General features: G+C 63.6%; 3 protein-coding genes across 4 annotated transcripts in view; 2 read left to right on the top strand and 1 right to left on the bottom strand.

Moving 5' to 3' along the window:
• Positions 1-981: 981 nt before the first annotated feature.
• On the top strand, positions 982-4,301 carry LOC309874721 (D-serine dehydratase-like). The gene is made up of 7 exons (XM_082753205.1): positions 982-1,193; positions 1,308-1,588; positions 2,453-2,639; positions 3,481-3,602; positions 3,687-3,876; positions 3,956-4,061; positions 4,143-4,301. Exons 1-7 carry the CDS (start codon positions 1,045-1,047, stop codon positions 4,230-4,232), a joined length of 1,125 nt encoding a protein of 374 aa, XP_082609331.1. The 5' UTR covers positions 982-1,044; the 3' UTR covers positions 4,233-4,301.
• Positions 4,302-6,620: 2,319 nt separating this feature from the next.
• On the top strand, positions 6,621-11,383 carry LOC309875394 (tumor necrosis factor receptor superfamily member 16-like). The gene is made up of 6 exons (XM_082754783.1): positions 6,621-7,138; positions 8,059-8,194; positions 8,937-9,323; positions 9,939-10,161; positions 10,253-10,398; positions 10,928-11,383. Exons 1-6 carry the CDS (start codon positions 7,079-7,081, stop codon positions 11,230-11,232), a joined length of 1,257 nt encoding a protein of 418 aa, XP_082610909.1. The 5' UTR covers positions 6,621-7,078; the 3' UTR covers positions 11,233-11,383.
• Positions 11,384-11,840: 457 nt separating this feature from the next.
• The window catches only part of SETD2 (SET domain containing 2, histone lysine methyltransferase), a gene marked incomplete at its 5' end in the record, with an annotated part of 50,803 nt that continues 45,000 nt past the window's right edge, over positions 11,841-17,643 (bottom strand). For both annotated transcript variants that reach the window (XM_082753685.1, XM_082753684.1), the window contains 3 exons: positions 11,841-12,614; positions 12,778-12,879; positions 13,057-13,137. In XM_082753685.1, the coding sequence (XP_082609811.1) occupies positions 12,453-12,614; positions 12,778-12,879; positions 13,057-13,137 (345 nt within the window). In that variant the 3' untranslated portion in view covers positions 11,841-12,452. The remainder of the gene's footprint in view (positions 12,615-12,777; positions 12,880-13,056; positions 13,138-17,643) is intronic.

Genomic DNA, 17,643 nt, shown 5'->3' with positions numbered 1-17,643 from the left:
GGGGAGGGGCTCGCGCATCCCCTCGTCCCCACGACCACAGGACCCCCACGGGGGGCTGGCTGCTGTCCCCACAGACGCCACCGCCACCACCACCTTGTCCCCGTCCCCGTGCCCGGCCCCCCGCGGCGCCCGTGTCCTCCCCTGCCCCGGCACCTCCGGGGCCCCACGGCTGGCAGCGACCTCTGTCCCCGAGCGGGGCTGGCCGCGGGTGCCCACGGCGTCACGTGGAGCCCAACCAGCCAGAGGCCGCCGGGAGCCGAGCCGGGAGCAGCCGCGGCGGCGGAGGTACGGACGGACAGACAGAAGGACGGACGGGGAGGGAGGGAGGGAGGCAGGGCTGGAGGCGGTGGGGGAAACTGAGGCACGCGACAGCTCCCCTGCGTCGCTCCCCGAGGGGTCTTGGTCTCTGACACGGCTGCTGGAGGGATGGGGAGAGCCTGCGGTGGCCGTGGTCCCCGTGTCCCCGACCCCAAAGGCTGGGCCCAGCTGTCCCTGTGCCGTAGATCCCAATCCCGAGTGTCCCAGTCCATTCCCCTCAGTGTCCCAGTAGCAGGTGTCCCTTTCCCAGCTCTCCCTGTTCCCATTGCTCCAGCTATCCCAAACCCAGGTGTCCCAGTCCCGAGTGTCCCTGTTCCAGGTGCCCCAGATGTCCCAGTCCCAGTCTTCCCAGTCCCAGGTGTCCCTGTTCCCAGTCTTCCCAGTGTCCCAATGTTCCAGGTGTCCCAATCCCAGGCGTCCCTATCCCAGATGCCCCAGCCCCAGCTGTCCCAATCCCAGTCCCAGTGTCCCCAGCTGTCCCAATCCCAGTCCCAATTGTCCCAGTGCCCCATATGTCCCTGTCCCCAGCTTCCCCAGCCCCAAATCTCCCTGTCCCCATTGCCCCAGATGTCCCCATCCCAGTCTTCCCAGTGTCCCCATCCCATGCACCCTGCCCATTTTACAACACTCCCCCGCCTCCCAGCACCCCCAAATCCCACCCCCACCCCCATAGGATCACAGAGGGGTGCCGGGACCATCCCCCTTCCCCCAAAAAACAGTCCCACCATGTGGCTGGGCGCCCGCCTGGCCACGCTGCCCACCCCGGCGCTCGCCATCGACCGTGCCGTGGCGCGCCGCAACGCCGAGCGCATGCAGGAGCGCTGCCGAGCCCTCGGCCTCCGCCTGCGTCCCCACGTCAAGACCCACAAGACGCTGTGAGTGCCGCCACCCCCAAAACCTTCTTCTTTCCACCTAGACCCACCCCAAACCCCTTTATTTTTTTATTTTTTTTTTATTATTTTTATTTTTTTTTCCCCCTCTCCCGGCAGGGAGGGCGGCGCGCTGGCCACGGGCGGCACGCGGCGCGGCATCGCCGTCTCCACGCTGGCCGAGGCGCGTTTTTTCGCCGACGGGGGCTTCGATGACATCCTGCTGGCGTACCCGCTGCCAACGGGGCGCCTGGAGGAGTGCGCCCAGCTGGCCCAGCGCCTCGAAGCCTTCCAGGTGCTTTTGGACAGCCCCGGGGCCCTGCAGTGCCTGCGGCAGCGCCCGCTGGCCGGCGGCAAGCGCTGGCTCGTCTGGCTCAAGCTCGATTGCGGCAACGGCAGAGGTGGGGACGGGCACGGGGGAGAGGGATTTGGGGTGGGGGCCGGGTGCCGCCGGTCCCCGTGGAGCAGCACGGATAGGGTGGTTGAGTCGTGGCCCCCAAAATTCCTCGTCCCATCGTTCCTTACCAGCCCGCTTGTGGGGATGTCCCAAAGCCCCAAAGTGGGTCCGTGTGCCCCCGACCCCGTTTCCAGCCACCTGGATGTCCCGTGAGGCCCCAACCCCACAGCCCACACCACCAGCGCCTTGACCCCGATGGAGCATTCAGGCTTCCCAAAAGTCACTTTTCACCCCTCACTTCAGGGCAGGCGTGTCCCATCAGTCCCTAAACCCACAAACCCAGCAGCTCAGCCATTACGCATCCATTAGCCCCCCTAAAAAAAAACCCTTTTCACCCACCCCAAGGCTGCTCCCTGGGGGAGGGATTCCGGGTGCCCCCAATCCCAAAGCCCCCATCCGCAGCAGCTCAGCCATTAGCCCCCAAACCCCATTTGCAGCCACCCACGCCAACAATGCTCCAGGGCGAGCCCAAAGCCCCCAGCCCCACTATCTCAGCCAACATGGGATATTTAAGGCCCCCCCAAACCCCATTCACACCCACCCACCTCAAGGATGCTCCACAGGGCCGAGATGCCCAAACCCCAAACCCCCAAACCCCATCAGCTCAGCCAACACGGGGCATCACACCCCGACCCCAAACCCCTCTCTCCACACCCCACAAGGATGCTCCATGGGGGCAGGCACACCCTTCACGTCCCCCCACACCCCATATCCCAAATAGACCCTTTCAGCCCCTCCCCATGGCAATGGGACCCCCCCAACCCCACATTTTTAAGCCGGATCCCCGTCCCCATCCCCTTGCCGGCAGCCGGCGTGCGCCCCACGGACCCCGGTGCCCTCCCTCTGGCCCGGGCCATCGCGGAGGAGGCTCCAGAGGAGGTGACGTTGGTTGGGGTCTACGCTCACTGCGGGAACACCTACGGCTGCAGCGGCGTGCCCGCCATCCAGGACATCGCCAGGGCCACCACCGCCGCCGTCCTCGACTTTGTGGCCGCGTGAGTCCTTGTCCCAACCCCCCCCCCAAACATCCCCTAATCTCCCACCCCCTTGGCCGGCTCCGATCCCATAAAAACCCCAGCCCCGAGAGGGCCCCGGCTGTAAATGCAAATCGCCCTCTTCCTGCCGGTGCCATAAACCAAAACCCCACAAAGCCCCCGGCGCCCCGGGGAGCCGGACGAGGATGCCCCGGCCCCCTTTGAAGTGGGCTCTGTGTGTCCCCCCCCCTATTGTCCCCGGGGAAGGGACGAGGGGGATTTCGCATCCCGGAGCGAATTGCAGCCGGATGCCTCTCGCTGCCCCGGGAGGTCAGCGGGGTCCCCGAGGCGCACGACAACGGGGACGTGCTGCAGCCCAAAAAGCCCCAAAATGCCCCAAAATGCCCTCCAGGGGTGTGTGGGAGTGGGGAGGGGTCCCGTTGGGGAACCCGTTGTGCCCCCACTTTTCCAAACCCAGGAGAGTGAGACCAGGGGGTCCTGGGCACAATTGGGGGGCTCTGGCGCATGGGGTGGAGAAGGCACAAAAAGGGGGGGGGAGGCAAATGGAGCATTTTGGGGGGACCCTGCCTGATTTGGGCAGCTTTTGCACATCTTGGGGGGCACACCAAAACTCACCGGTGCGTCCCATAAAAGTTTGGGGGCGCCCGGGCACATCTGGATGCCCCCTTTGTACATCCTGGGGGGCTCCCCAAATGCGTCAAGGTCCCCTTTTGCGCTCGTATTTTGCCACACCCCGGGGCACCCATGGGTGACACAGCCACCACCAACCCACGGTGCCCGGGGGGGTGACATCCCCCTCGGCCATCCCCGGGGGTGGTGACAGCCCCTCCCGTGCCACCAGGCTGCGCCAGGCCGGCGTGCCGTGCCCCCAAGCCAGCATCGGCTCCACTCCATCCTGCAGCCACCCGGTGCCCGAGATGTCCGAGCTCACCGAGGTGCACCCGGGCAACTACATCTTCTACGGTGAGTCCCACCGCGCCCCCCACCTCCCCCGGCGTCCCCCCTTTTTTGGGACCCCCTTTACCCATTTCTACGCCCTCTCCCCAGACCTCCAGCAGACGCTGCTGGGCTCCTGCCAGCCCCAGGACGTGGCCATCCGCGTCCTCACCCGGGTGATCGGACACTACCCGCACCGCAACCAGCTGCTGCTGGACTGCGGCTGGACGGCGCTCAGCCTGCACGGGTGGGCGCAGTCCCCCGCCGGCTGTGCCACCGTCGAGGGACACCCCCAGCTCCGGTGAGCCTTGGGGACACCGGGGGAGGGATCGGGGTGACGGCACGGCACGGCACGGGGACCTGACGGCGCGTCCCCGCAGGCTGGTGGGGCTGACGCAGGAGCACGGGTTGCTGGAGCCCGTCGGCGGGCAGGTGGATTTCGGGAGGTTCCCGGTGGGCACCGTGCTGGCCCTCGTCCCTTTCCACGTGAGTGGTGTCCCCCCCCGCTGCCCTGTCCCCCCGCTGTCCCCCCCCCGGGTGTGTGTGGCACCTCCTCTCGCACCGCAGGCCTGCGCCACGGCTGCCATGCACCCGGTGTACTACGTGCACGAGGAGGGCGAGGTGGTGGCCCTATGGCACCCGGTCCGCGGCTGGTAGAGGTCATCCTGACGCCGAGGTCCTGCACCGTGCGGGGTTCCTGCAGCCACCCCGAGGTCCTGCAGCCACGCTGAGACCCCATAGCTGCACCAAGACCCCGTACCCACACCAAGATCCCATATCCACACCAAGACCCTGTACCCACACCAAGATCCCATATCCACACCAAGACCCCAAACTAAGACCCCTATACTCACACTAAGACCCCAAACCTACACTAAGACCCCTATACTCACACAAAGACTCTGTACCCACACTAAGACCCCAAACCTACACTAAGACCCCACACTAAGACCCCCGTACCCAACCCAAGACCCTGCACCCACCCCCATGCCCCGCACCCACGCCACCCAGGAGGGGTCAATAAAGCTCCTCTCCCCCTCTGCAGGCACTCTGGGCTCTTTGGGGTGAAACCCAGCGGTTTTGGGGCACAGCCGGGGCTGGGTGATGTCAGCCGGCTCATCCCAATGCGGCTGCCCTATGGGAACTGCCCAGCCTGGGATGATGGGGTTGGGGTGGGGACGGGGTCCTGGGGACACGGTGGGAGTGGGGTGGGTGAAATGGGGCGGCCCGAGTGGCCACGCAGCCCTATACACGGCCCTATACACACACGGCCCTACACACAGCCCTACACACACAGCCCTACACACACCCGGCCCTACACACCCCTATATGCACCCCTATACACACCTATCCCTACAGCTACATCCCTGTATGCACACCTATACCTACACACACCCCTATTGGTACAACTACACACACCCCTACACCCCGCACACCCCTATACTTACACCTGCACCCCTATATATGCCTGTACACACCTACACACACCCCTATTTGTACAACTACACACACCTACCCCTACACACACCACTGTGTGCACCTGTACCTGTCCCTACACACATACCTACACCTATACATACACCTGTACCTACACCTACACACATACCTATACGTATACCTACACCCACACCATATGTACACACCTATACCTACACCTACACGCACACCCTGTGTACACCTATACCTATACGTACACCTACACGCACACCTATATGTGCATCTACACCCACACCATATGTACCATATACCTACACCTCATATACACCTACACACACCTACACCTACTTGCACACCCTATGTACACCCATGCTTACCCCTACACGCACACCTATACGCACACCTATGCCTACCTACACGCACACCACACGTACACCTATACGTATACCTACACGTACACCTATACCTAGCCCTACATATACCACATGTACACCCGTACCTATCCCTACAGACATCATGCAAACACCTACACGTGCACCTACACACACTGTGCATACACCTACCCTTACACACACCATACATACACCTACACCTATCTGTGCATACACAATACGTACAGCTACCCCTACACACACCACATACACCTACACCCACCTCTGCACACACAACACATATACCTGTACCTACCCCCACACATGCTGTATGTACACCTACACATACCCCTACCCCTACACACACCATACGTACACCTACACCTATCCCTGCACGCCCCATATGTACACCTACACACACTGTATGTACACCTACACATGCACCTACACATGCTGTATGTACACATACACCTATCTCTGCACACACCATACATACACTTATCATATACACCTACCCCTACACACACCGTATGTACACCTACACCTATCACTGCACACACCATATGTACACCTCTACCTACCCCTACACACACTGTATGTACACCTACACATACACCTACCTAAACTGTACGTACACCTACCCCTACACACAACATACATACACCTACACCTAGCCCTGCACACACCATACATACACCTACCCCTACCTACACCATACGTACACCTACACCTAGCCCTACACACACCATATGTACACCTCTACCTACCCCTACACACGCCGTATGTACAACTACATGTACACCTACCCCTACACACACTGTACATACACCTACACCTACCCCTACACACACCATAACTACACCTACACCTACCCCTACACACACCATACATACACCTACCCCTACCTACACCATACGTACACCTACCCCTACCCCTACACACACCATATGTACACCTCTACCTACCCCTACACACACCATACGTACACCAACACCTATCCCTACCTACACCATACCTACCCCTACCCCTACCCCTACCCACACCGTACCTACACCCACACAAGGGCCAGGGGCTGACCCCAACCCCCTCGGCTCCCACCCGGGCCAACCCCAGCGGGGCCGGACCCGTGCCGAGCCGTGCCGGGCGTGGCCCCGCCCCCGGCCCCGCCCCCTCCGGCGGCAGCCAATGGCGTGGCGCCTCGCCCCTCCCTGCGGGGCCGCGCCGAGCCGGGCTGAACCGAGCCGGGCTGGGCTGAACCGAGCCGAGCCGGGATAAGGGAGCAGCACCGGGACCAGCCGGGCTGAACCGGGACGAACCGGGATAAACCGGGACGAATCGGGACAAATCGGGACGAACCGGGACGAACCGGGACAAACCGGGATAAACCGGGACAAATCGGGACGAACCGAGCCAAACGGGACGAACCGGGACAAACCGGGACGAATCGGGACAAACCGAGCCGAACCGGGACAAACCGGGATAAACCGGGACAAAGCGAGCCGAACCGGGACAAATCGGGACAGACCGAGCCGAACCGGGACGAACCGAGCCGGGACAAGCCGAACCGGGATAAATCGGCCTGAATTGCCCCGAACCGGGCCGAGCCGTGCCCGGGGACGGCTCCGGGCGCTCCCCGCTCAGCAGCGGCCGCGGGGGCGCGGCTCGGCCCGGCTCGGCCCCGTGCCCGTGGCCGCGATGCGGCGGGGCCGGGCCCCGCTCTGCCTCCTGCTGGCCCTGCAGCTCTGCCCGCCGCAGGTCCGGGGGGGCCGGGGCTGGGCTGCTCCTGCCACCCCTTTTCCCTTCCTTTTTCCCCCTTTTCCTTCCTTTTTCCCCCTTTTCCCTTCCTTTTTCCCCCTTTTCCTTCCTTTTTCACCCTTTTCCCTCCCCCTTTTTCTTTTTTTCCTCCCCCCTTTCCCCTTTTTCCTCCCCCTTTTTCCCTTTATCCTCCCCCTTTTTCCCTATTTCACCCCCCTTTCCCCTTTTTCCTCCCCCTTTTTCCTTCCCCCTTCCCCTTTTCCCTTTTTCCCCCATTTTCCTCCCCCTTCTCCCTTTTTCCTGCCCCCCTTTCCCCTTTCTCACCCCCCTTTTTCCCTTGTTCCTCCCCCTTTTTCCCCCTTTTTCCTCCCCCCCCTTTCCCCTTTATCCTCCCCCTTTTTCCCTTTTTCACCCCCCCTTTTCCCTTTATCCCCCCCCCTTTTCCCTTTTTCCTTCCCTTTTTCCCTTTTTCCCTTTTTCCCCCTTTTCCCTCCCCCTTTTCCCTTTTTCCTCCCCATTTCTCCCTTTTTCTCCCTTTTTCCCCCCCTCTCCCCCCGTGGGAGCGGCCTCCCCCCCCCCCCTTCCCCTTCCCCTCCCCTCCCCTCCCCGTCCCCATCTGGCCGCAAGCTGGGACCCGGGGGGGGCCCCTCGGGACCGCCCCCCCCCAGCCCCCACCCGCCGGGACCCGGCGCTGGGGGGGGGCCGCAATCAGCGCCTTTGTTCATGGGGTGGGGGCATCGCCGTGTGAGCACCCCAAAATTATTTTTGGGGGGGGCCCCGAACGAGTTTTGGGGTCCGCGGTGCAGGATCCGTCCCTGAACGCAGGGCGGAGATAAAGGGGAAACTGAGGCACGGAGGGCGTGGGGGTACCCGGATTTTTTGACCCCCACCCCAAAAAAAATTAATCCTTCTCCCCGCAGGTGCCGGCGCGCAGCCAGCAGTGCCCCAGCGGGACCTACACGGAGGACGGGGAGTGCTGCGCCTCCTGCCCCCCCGGATTCGGGGTGGCCGTGCCCTGCGGCCGCACCAACACCCAGTGCGAGCCCTGCGCCGAGAGTGAGTCCCTGTCCCCGTCCCCATTGTCCCCATCCATGTCCCCGTCCCCATTCTCATCCCCATCCTTGTCCCTGTCCCCATCCCCGTCCCCATCCATGTCCCCATTCATGTCCCTATTCCCGTGCCCATCCCTATCCCTGTCCCTGCCCCCATTGTCCCCGTCATCCCCCTCCATGTCCCCATCCCCATTAATGTCCCCATCCCAGTCCCCATCCTCCCCATCCCCATTCCTGTCCCCATCCATGTCCCTGTCCCCATCCCTGTCCCCATCCCCATCCATGTCCCTGTCCCCATCGTCCCAGTCCCCATTCCCATCCCCATCCATGTCCCCATCCCCATCGTCCCCATCCCCATCCATGTCCCCGTCCCCATCCCCATCATCCCCATCCCCATCCATGTCCCCATCCTGCTCCCCATCCTCCCCAAACCCATCGTTCCCATCCCCATCCTTGTCCCCATCCCCATCCTCATTCATGTCCCCAACCCCGTCCCTGTCCCCATTGTCCCTGTCCCCATCCATGTCCCTGTCCCCATCCCAGTCCCCATCCTCCTCGTCCCCATTCCCATCCCCATCCATGTCCCCATCCCCATCATCCCCATCCCTTACCCCCATCCTTTTCCCAACCCCATCCCCACCATCCCCATCCCTTTCCCCGACCCCATATCAATCCCATCCACCATCCCCGTCCCCATACCCCCCCACCACCCCCTCTCTCACCCCCCTCGCCCCTTTTTTCCTCAGACCAAACCTTCTCGGCGGTGAGCAGCGCACTGGAGCCCTGCCGGCCCTGCACCCCCTGCGCCCCGTCGCAGCCCCTCGCCCAGCCCTGCACGGCCACCCACGACACCCTCTGCGCCTCCCGCTGCGCCCGCGGGCATTACCGACCACCCGCCGGCAACGGGACGGGCCCGGGGAGGCCGTGCCAACCCTGCCGGCTGTGCCACGAGGGCTACGGCGCCGTCCGCCCCTGCGCCCCCACGCAGGACGCCGAGTGCCGGCCGTGTCCCCAAGGTTTCTACTCGGAGGAGCGCAGCGCCGAGGCGCCCTGCCTGCCCTGCCAGCCCGCCTGCGGGCCCGGCGAGGTGATGATCCGCGCCTGCAGCCGCCTCTCCAACACCCTCTGCATGGGTGAGAGCCGTGGGGACGCGGCCGAGCTCGCCGTGCCTCGGTTTACCCGTCCGTAGCCCCACGGTGCCCGCGCGCGCCCCGCGGTGCGCACCAGGGCGCACGGCAGGGAAAACCCTGGTGAGGTTTTCCCCCCAAAATCCTGCGCCCTCCCGGGGCTCGCGTGGGATGTCTGAGTTTGTAAGGGGTGGCACCGAGGCACCGAGCCCCCTCTGAGCCCCCCCCCCCCCAGAGTTATATTTGCGCCCCCCCCCTTCACGGGGGCCACCGGCAGCTGCCGCCCCGCGGCTGTCATCGCGGCCCCGCGCGCCGAGCAGATGCTCCCGGCAGCGCCGGCGCGGGGGCTTTGATGTGGCCAGGAAGGGATGGGGAGGGCCTGGGGGGGGCTGGGGTAGGGGGGTGGGGGCCTCTCTGTTCCATTCCCCGGCTCTGGTTTCCTCCCAACCCCCCAAAACCCCGTGGAGCATCCCTGGGGGGCTGTTTTGGGGACCCCCCTGCCCATCCTGCCCCCGTTCCCAGGGGAAACTGAGGCAGCAGAGCTGGGTGGGAGGGGGGGGTGGATCATTGGGACTCCCCTCATTTTTGCCGTGGGCTGGGGGGGGGGCTTTATCCCTGCAGAGAAGGACCTGCAGATCCTGAAGCGGGCGGAGGGGGACCCCCAAAAGGAACCCCGGCAGCGGCAGCCGGCCCCGGGGGCCAGCGCGGCCCCCACCGCCTCGGCCGCCTCCTCCGAATTCATGCTGCCCCCCCCCGAGGACACGGGCAAGGACATCATCCCCGTCTACTGCTCCATCCTGGCCGCCGTGGTGGTGGGGCTCCTCGCCTACGTGGCCTTCAAGTGGTAAGGTTTGAAGGTTTCGGGGGGCGAAGGGGGAGGACGTGGAGGGGTTTTTTGGGGGGGCGCAGGGTGACCGGGGGGGGGTCCCGTGCAGCTGGCACACGTGCAGGCAGAAGCAGCAGCTGGCCAAGGCGCGCGCCGGGGAGCTGGGGACGGTGCCCGAGGGCGAGAAGCTGCACAGCGACAGCGGCGTCTTCCTGGACACCCACAGCCTGCAGGAGCCCCACCAGCACGGCAAAGGTGAGCAGCGTCCTCCCCGCCCCCAGGGGGACACCGGTTTTGGGGATGGGATTGTCCCCCGAGGTGGTTTTGGCCACCCCGGGATGGGGTTGGGGAGTACCCTAAGGCTGGTGGCATCCGGAGGGGGGTTTTGGGGTCGCAGGGAGGGGTCAGGGAGCATCTGGAGTGCCCATAATCTGGGGACCACCCGTGTGGGGTTGGGGTGCAGCGTAAGGGGCACAAAAATGGGGTCATGGAGCATCCCCTGGAGTTGGGGAGCACCCGCACCTTGGGGGGCAGCACCTCGGTGCAGTGCCCGTGCCCTGAGGAGCGCCCGGATAGGGTTGGGGAGCCCCCCTGGGGAGCACTGGGGTGGGATTTGGGGACACCCAACCCCCCGGGGAGCATCACAGGGGGACAGCCCCCACGTGTGATCGGGGAGCCCCCACACCCAGCTGCAGGAGACGCCGTAGGAGCAGCAACGCTGCTTTTTGGGGTGGGACACGGCGCATTTCGGGGTGCCGACGCTGACCCCTTCCTTCCCTTTCAGCACCCCGTCCCGAGGGGCGTCCCTACGGCGCGCTGCCCCCGCAGCGGCAGGAGGAGGTGGAGAAGCTGCTGGAAACCGGGGGTCCCGGGGGCGACTGGCGCAGCCTGGCCGCCCGCTTGGGCTACGGGGACGAAGCCATTGGCACCTTCGCCCGGGGCCAGGCGCCCGCCCGCACCCTGCTCGCCGCCTGGGCGGCCACCGAAGGGGCCACCTTGGAAGCCCTCTGCCTGGCCCTGGCCGCCGTGGGCCGCCAGGACGTGGCCGAGCGCCTGGCGGGGCCGGGGGACGCCAGCTCCGTGGTGTGAGCACACCCCCGAGGGGCTTTTGGGGCCACCGCCAGGATTTGGGGGCGCCGAGCCCCTCGGGGACGCCGCCCGCGGTCCCCTGGGGACGGGCGAGCCACCGGGTGCCGGCAGCGGTCTGGCGCCGCGTGTTCTTTTTTAAGGTGTTTTTGTACTTTTTTAGGAGCGTGGGGTGGGGGGGGGAAGGTCTTTTTTGTATTTTGGGGGAGAGGGGGTGCATTAAACAGCCAGACGTGCCTTGGTGTCGCTCCTTTTGTCACCGTGACGCGTCCCCTTCGTCCCCGTGTCCCCTCCATCCCCGTGTCCCCTCTGTCCCCGTGTCCCCCTGCCCTTGGGGCCCTGGGGGGGGTACACGAGGGGCTGGAAGCGGCTGCCCCAGCACCCAGCGGGGTGAGGAGCACCCAGGGACCCCAAGCTGCTCCAGGACACCAAAACCCCTCCACCCCCTGCGTTTTGGGGCTCACGGGGGTGCAAAAAGGGTGATGGGGGTGGGTCCCCATCCCCAAATGGGGAGGGATGCTGAGGAGGGCCACCCTGCAGTGCCACCACCACCCTTTGCCACCTCCTGCCGCGCCCAGACACCTTTTCCAGGCCAGGTACGGTGTTGATTTCATTTTATTTTATTTTTTTTTTAATTTTTTTTACATAAAAAGTTCAGTAAAAATTGAATAAAGTAAAATGATTTAAGCAGTAAAATCAATCTTTATCAACATAGCACGAGGCCGGCCGGAAATCCAGGGGCAGCCTGTTCCTGAATATTTACATGATAACAGATTAAACCTGGCAGAACGAAACGAGGAAACAAAACAAAACAAAACAAAACACAAAAAAAAAAAAAACGAAACTATCCTTACAAAGTGTTCCCGTGATATCAGCACGTGTTGGGCTAAAAGCGAGAAATAAAAATAAAAATAAAAACAGAACAAAATTATCAATATATTCACATACACGTTAAAATATAATACAGGTCTTGGTGACACGAGATGCGCGCGGGGAGCGCGCCGAACAGCACCGCCGGGGTGGGCGCCCGGGTCAGCCTGGGGAGAGGAGGTGGGGAAGGGCTGGGAAGAGCGCTCCCACCCCGCTCTTCCTCGGGGGGCCGTGGGGACAGCCCCGCTTCTGCAGAAATTCACAGGTCGGTGTCAAATCTGGGGAGGGGGATTCGGCGGCGGAGAGGGGCGCGCGCCCGCCCGGCCCCGGAGAGGGGGGGGTTTGGTGGTGGGTTACTCCAAGTCCGTGTCCTCTTTGGGTTTGTAAATGGCCCCGAATTTCTGCATGTATTTCTTAATGTACTCCTTCGTTTTGTGTTTCACATTCTCGTTGCACTCCAGGTCCTCCGGGTTCTTGCAGTACTTCAGCTCCTTGTTCATGACGCCGTGCGTCAGCTGCGCGGGAGGAGAGGAGGGTCAAGGAGCGGCACCACGCACGCCAAAACCACGCTCGCTGCCCTCCCCAGCGCCTTTGTTAAAGCTCCCCATGGACAAACAGCCCCCGTTTCCCTTCCTTCCCTCGTCCCAAAAACCTCTCCGCAACCCCGAGCCGCGTTACCTTGCGTGCCAGGTGCTTGAAGTCCTCCGTCGTGGTTATCCGGCCCACCTTGCAGTCGGGTTTGCGGTAGGGGTTGAGGCACTGCACGATGAACTGGGACATCTGCGGGCGGGGAGAGAGGGATCAGCACCAGCTTTCCGCCCGTTCCCCATCCCACAGCATCGGGCCAGGTGCCACGCTGGGCGTTTTGGTGCTGGGATGCCCCAAATCAGCCCACACGGCCCCGTGCCTGTGCCTCGCAGCGGCACGTCGCCCGCCCGGGGCTCTGGGGAAACTCACTTCTTTCCTGAAGACTTCCTTGCTCTTCTTAGCCAGCTCGCTCGACGTGTCTGCCTCGGCTGTCTTGGGCTTCTTGGAAGACTGGAACGGGGAGGGGAAAAAAGGGAGATAAAACGATAGGAGGAAAATTAAAATAATTAACGAAGCTTTGCCGGGCCGGCTCCAGACGCAGACGCGCGCGGGCGGGCGGCGGCGAGCCGACGGAGAGGCACAGCCCACGGGGCCACCTCTCCCTCCCCAAAAGGGAACCCTCTGATGTGCTCCCAGCTTACACACGGGGGGACGAGCTTCCCCTGACCTTGTTTTTTGGGGTTGGGATGAGCTCCAACACCAACAGGGCAGCCAAAAAGCGTTAGTTCAGCGGCACGCCGCGTTACCAAAACCGGGGGTTTCGCCACCAAGCCTGCACCCAGCGGCACCCGTCCCACCACCCCATGTCCCCAGCGTCCCTTAACCCTTCCCCCGGAGCCAAACCCGCGCTCCCGAGGACAAATCCCCCCCAGCAGAGGTGGCGCCCACCTCCCCAAATCCGCCCGGCTCGCCCCTATTGTTTGCTTTGGGAAATGGCTGCGCGGAGAGGGCGGCTTCTGGGAGCCCAGGCTGGCCCGGGGAGGGAGGGGTTGAGCTCTGCGGTCTCCGTTATTAGCCTAAAATATGTTTAGCTGCGGGCGAGGAGGTGGGGGGGGAGGAATCCGGAGGGGTTCCCCCCTCCCCTATTTATTTCGTGCGTGCGAAGGCGCAATGAGAGGGAGGGGAATCGGCGACTTTCTCCGAGCGGGTGGCTCCGTGGCGCTTCGTAATGCGGGGTGGGAAGAGTTTGGGTGCCTGCAGGATCCCCTCTGCGTCCCAGCCCTGCTGCTCCTCCGGCCCGGAGAGGAGCCCCGCGTTGGGAAAAGGGTGGCACGAGGCCAAATTCGGCGCCCCGAGACGCCCAATTGTGGGGAGAGGCCGGGGGTGCCACCGCCTGCGCCCCGCGTGCTGCGCCCCGTCCCTCCTCACCCCCGGGGCTGCTTTGAGCAACTCTCGAGTTCCTTCGGCGCCGTAATCAAAGCCAGGCGCTCGGCTGCGGCGCTCGGCCATCCCAGGAACGCTGGAGGAAGCCTCCTCCTCCCCTCGCCGGCACCATCTCGCCCCGCCAAACCCCCGGTTTCTGCCCCTGGCCGAGCCGTGGCTCGGCGAGCAGCAGGTTTGGAGAGGGCATTTTCGGAAATGACCCGCGGCCGCGGCGGGAGGCAGGGAGCTCCGGAGGAATTTCTGGCCCTCCCTTCCGAGCACCGAGCCCAAAAGCGAAGGCAGCAGCTCCCGGATTTAATTTCTGCCCCTTTAATGGAGTTTGGGGACGGAGCTGGTGCCGCCCGGCATCCCTGCGCCACCCTGCACCGAGCAACACCCGCCCCACAAACACAACCCCTTGGTTTTGTGTGTTTTTTTTTTTTGTTTTTTTTTAAGTGTTTAGCGCCGAAAAAAAAGCAGAAACTTCACCCCGAAGAATGCCGTGTCAGCTGGCAGGAAGCAGCCCTCGGAGGAGCCGAAAAAGCCCCGGCAGTAAAAGCAGCGCGGGGCTTCACTAAAACGCCGCCGGGGCAGCTTTTACGGCCGGGAGCTCTCCCGAGCGAAGTGAATTAGTGCAGGGCCGGCCCTGCTGGCCGCACATCAAAGCCCCTCTTCCCCTCCCTCGTCCCGGGTACCTACATCAAACGGCCCCTAATGGGGAGCAGATGGCCCCGCGCCGGCTCCCCGCTCAGCACCGAGGGCACCAAGAGGCAGTGGGGAGCGAGGGCGCAGCCCACGGCGCGTGTCCCCGCGTCCCCCATGTCCCCCGTGTCCCCCGTGTCCCCCGTGTCCCGTTTTTGGCTGCTCGGAGTCGCTTTGGCTTTTTGGAAGGGGGCACGAAGCAGCAGGATGTGGTGGCGGGGGTGCTGAGGATTCGTCTCCACGAAAAGGGGGCCAAGAGCCCTAAGGAACGGGGCGATGGCGCGCCAGGGTCGCCTCTGGATATCCCCAGCGCAAAAAAAAATTTGTTGGGGAGCTGTGAGGGAGCAGGAGAAGGATCCTGGCCGGCCTTTTGGCCGAGGTTTGCCTGCGAGCCCCCAATTTTCTGGAGGGCGAGCGTCTCGCCGAGTCCCGCAGGGCTTCACGAGGAGCCCGCAGATCCTGGAGGGCAGCAGGGAGATGCCCCATGGCGCCTGCTGACGGTGCCCTCCCCGAAAAGCACAGCCTAGCCCCAAAATGCTTTGTGCGTGGCTCCGGGAGCACAGCTGATGCTCTGGAAGGAGCGAAGAGCAAGGAAGCGCCCCAAATTTTCCTCTTACAGCAGCGTTTTAGCAGCCGAGGTTATTCTGGCTGGCTGAGGGCTTTTTAGGGCGGGGAGCAGGGAGCAGCTCCCCCGAGGGCTCGGGGCGCGAGTCGCAACAGGACTCGGCGGCGGCCGGGAGCTCCCGGGCTCTGAAAAGGGGGAGGCTTCAGGAAAAGGCAGCAAAACCCCAAAGCTTTGAGTCGGAGGGGAAAGCAAAGTGTCTCCACGCAGACTTTGAGGATTTGCAGTGAGCACGGATTGAGAGAGGCCACGAGCTCCCCAGTGCCCACGGCACGGCTCCAAACTCCCTCCCCATGGGGACGCCCGGTGCAGGAATTGAGGTGCAGGCGAGTCCCACACACAGCCCGAGTCCCTGCAACTCTTACATCAGCCTAGGGAGGCTTTTGGGTTTTTTTTTTCCTTTCAATCATCCCAGCGCAGCCAGCAGCAGACACGCAGGGAGGTCGCAGACGACTTCCAGAGCAGCCCCCCCCTTGGCACGGCACGGGAAAACCCCGCCGCAGCCGCCCCGCACGCAGGGAGAGCGTGATGGAAGCCAGAAAACCAAGCTGGGAGCAGCAGCCCCGGCGTTTCCCTCTCTTGGGGGGGGAAAAAACAAGCAGAAATAAAGAAATAACCTCAAAATCACCCGGGTGGCACGCCGGGAGCGAGGTGACCGGGGGCGTTTCGGGAGAGGGGCGAGCTGGGGGGCACCTGCAGCGAGCTGCCCGCGCGTGGGGAGGAGGAGAGGTGGTTTTGGGAGCGAAAAAATCACCGTGAAGAGTGTTTGGGACCAGGCGAGGCCGCCCAGCCCCGAAAAGAAGAGGAGAGCTGCACGCAAAGCCCCCTCCCAGCCTCGCCTCTCCTTCCCCTTTGCGCCCTCGGGTGCGGATCCCAAGCTCCGGTGATGGTTGGAAGCGAGCGGCGTCAACCCACGCGCTCTCCCTCCGTGCCGGGGATGTTTGAGGTCACTTGGAGCTCCCTGCTGCGAGGTGGGGAGCGCCCGGCAAGGGTTGGGGCTGGCTCTGCCTCTGCAGCCAGGAGAGCACACCCTGATTTTAAAAAAAAAAAAAATAATAAAGCAGGAAACCAAGCAGCAGAGCCGCGACCCCGCTGCCTTCCCCGGCTCCCACGCGTTCCCCGGGCTCGGGGAGCGCCACAGCCCGGCACCAACCCGCCCGCGTCCGCCTCACAGCTCCTGAAATTCCCAATTTCAGCTTTTTTTTCTCTTTTTTCCTGCCGGTCGGAGGCAGGATTCGTTTCCTTTTCCGTGGAAAAAGGGAGGGAGGGAGGGAGGGAGGCAGCTCGCCGCGGCGGGCGCGTGCCGGAGCGGCTCCCCCCCCGCGCGCGCGTCGCTCACGGACGCAGCGGTGCCGAGGGCCGGGGAGAAGCCAGAGCAGGGGATTTGTCCCCAAAAAAGGGGCCGTGCGCCCTTCGAGCAGCCTTCTGAAACTCAGCAGAGCCCCTGAGGAAGGTGCAGAGGGCGCTGCAGTGGTTGCAGAGCACCCTGGAGGACGCGAGGAGCTCCTGGAGCCGCCGCGCACGATGTGAGGTGGAGCCGGAGGTGGCGGCAGCGAAGGGAGGCGAATTTTTGGGGAGCAGAGTTTGGGAGCAGAACTTTGCGCTGCTGCTGCATCAAGACCTGGGATCGAATGCTCCCGGAGCTCCCCGAGCTGCCCACCACAACGTGCATTTTGGGGAAAATGCGGAGAAATCAGGAGGAGAAGCCTGCAGCGGTGCCCTCCCCGCGACGCAGGGGGTGGGGAGATGCTGCCAGGAGATGCTCCAACGCTGCCGGGCTCTCCGTGAGCTCCAGGAGGCAAAACCAGGGGTGAAGAAGCCAACAGATGATGCTGAGGGGCGTGCTGTGCGTGCTCCCGAGGAAATGAAATCCTCCCAGCACGCGGGAGCCGCCGGGGGAAGCCCCGAATAGCAGCAGCAGCAGCTGCCGGCCCTCCAGGCTGGAGGTTGGACCCCGGAAAAGCTGCGGGGTGGGGAGAAGGGGGGAAAGAAATGCGAGGAATGAGGCTGCAGCTCCAGCACACGGGGTGGAAGCTGAGGAAAAGTGTCTCTGTGGAGGCGCTGGACTGCGAGACACGTCCAGGCTGAGCGCACGGGGATCTGACACTGGGGCCGTGACCAAAAAAAACCCCAAAGCCCACAGATGGTGCTGCCCGGGAAGAAAAAATAAGAGTTAAAGCTCCAGAGTGAGCAGGAACACATTGCTGTATGTCCCTGTGGCTCATCCAAGCTTCAGTACAACCTAAAAAGCTCCTTGTGCGACGAGCAGA

Source organism: Aythya marila (assembly GCF_965140915.1).
Source record: "Aythya marila genome assembly, chromosome: 2".
In the NCBI taxonomy this organism is placed as follows: Eukaryota; Metazoa; Chordata; class Aves; order Anseriformes; family Anatidae; genus Aythya; species Aythya marila.
This window is presented reverse-complemented; position numbering and strand designations above follow the sequence as displayed.

Bases quoted from the DNA above. Each gene is read 5' to 3' on its own strand.
- LOC309874721 (XM_082753205.1), top strand. From the start codon at position 1,045: ATGTGGCTGGGCGCCCGCCTGGCCACGCTGCCCACCCCGGCGCTCGCC. The intron at 3,877-3,955 runs GTGAGCCTTGGG...GCGTCCCCGCAG, and splicing joins GAGGGACACCCCCAGCTCCG to GCTGGTGGGGCTGACGCAGG. The intron at 4,062-4,142 runs GTGAGTGGTGTC...CTCGCACCGCAG, and splicing joins TGGCCCTCGTCCCTTTCCAC to GCCTGCGCCACGGCTGCCAT.
- LOC309875394 (XM_082754783.1), top strand. From the start codon at position 7,079: ATGCGGCGGGGCCGGGCCCCGCTCTGCCTCCTGCTGGCCCTGCAGCTC. The intron at 7,139-8,058 runs GTCCGGGGGGGC...TTCTCCCCGCAG, and splicing joins TGCAGCTCTGCCCGCCGCAG to GTGCCGGCGCGCAGCCAGCA. The intron at 8,195-8,936 runs GTGAGTCCCTGT...TTTTTTCCTCAG, and splicing joins GTGCGAGCCCTGCGCCGAGA to ACCAAACCTTCTCGGCGGTG.